The sequence below is a fragment of the Aplysia californica genome, unplaced genomic scaffold, assembly GCF_000002075.1.
Source record: "Aplysia californica isolate F4 #8 unplaced genomic scaffold, AplCal3.0 scaffold00468, whole genome shotgun sequence".
NCBI classification, from domain to species: domain Eukaryota; kingdom Metazoa; phylum Mollusca; class Gastropoda; order Aplysiida; family Aplysiidae; genus Aplysia; species Aplysia californica.
Window position 1 is genome coordinate 114,649 of NW_004797738.1, and position 1,190 is coordinate 115,838.

Below are 1,190 nucleotides of genomic sequence, written 5' to 3' on the forward strand. Positions count from 1 at the left end.
CGAACCTGAGCTGAGAGGGATATAACATCCCGGCAGAAAAACCGAGATGCTCGATAAAAATCTAAGTTCTCCCTCTAGGGAATCAAACGCGAGCCTCTGCATGCAATGGCGAAATGATTAACAACTACACCACAGAGGCCAGTAGGTCGTTCGTGACTTGTGACAGCTCAAATTCCTGTCTCCAGCCACTCACCTTATAGACCAGAGGCTTCAATGCGCCAATTCTAGCGCCTCCTTCATCCAGTCGTTGGCGTCACAGGGAACTCAGACAACACGCGAGATTTATTCTAACGTTATGGAGCTCATGATGGCATCCTTTGACACAGTGAGTTACTGTCAAGATACGCATCTATTTACACCGTGATTCGCGTCGAGATGCGATATTAGTCAGAATTCACAGGAATGAGAGTCAAAATTGAAGTACAATAACATTTATTTAACGCGGTGAGTTACTGTCGAGATAGTGCATCCATTTACACCGTTGGTTCACTTCGAGATACGATATCGGTCACTGTTCACAGACACGAAGGTCAAAATCGAGGTACAATAACATTCACAGACACTGATTTTCTGTCGAGATACGATCAAATCAGTTGGCACTGTGACCCTTGTCGTGGTAAGATAGCATCTATTTCATTCTTAGTTCGTGTCGAGATACGATAGCATCCTTTGACACAGTGAGTCTTTATCGAACTTCCATGTCAATTAATACGATGAGTTGTAATAATATGTATCATCCATTGACGCATGGGATTCGCCTATAATGTCGAGACACATAAACGTTCACTGAGACAGTAAGTCGCGGACGAAACACAATAGCACCGTTGACGTGTGTCATGCCATTTCGTTTTCATTGTGTTCACAACTCATTAACTTTCCGTCTCAGACTTCCAACACAACCAAAGCCATCTTATTCGAGCTTGCTCGTCACCCGGACATCCAAGAGAGGCTATTCGAGGAAATTTGCCGAGAGCTTCCCGAGAAAGGCTATGACGTCACCTATCAACAGTTGAAAAAGCTCATCTACCTGAAGGGCGTACTGAAGGAGAGTCTAAGGTGAAATCAACAGCTGGCTTTGTCGTTGTAAAACGTTTTACTCCCCCATATACGCGGTTACGGTTATTTATGAAGTTCTGTTCTCATGCCAATTGATCTACTGAATAAACAGAAATTTCGTAAAATATTATGTC

At 43.4% G+C, this 1,190-nt stretch overlaps 1 protein-coding gene across 1 annotated transcript in view; it reads left to right on the forward strand.

The window, feature by feature from the left end:
• Positions 1 to 1,060, forward strand: part of LOC101863690 (cytochrome P450 10) — an 8,038-nt gene extending 6,978 nt beyond the window's left edge. Inside the window, exons 5-6 of the mRNA XM_035971593.1 lie at positions 229 to 325; positions 887 to 1,060. Coding sequence (XP_035827486.1) covers positions 229 to 325; positions 887 to 1,060 — 271 coding nt within the window. The remainder of the gene's footprint in view (positions 1 to 228; positions 326 to 886) is intronic.
• Positions 1,061 to 1,190: the final 130 nt, after the last annotated feature.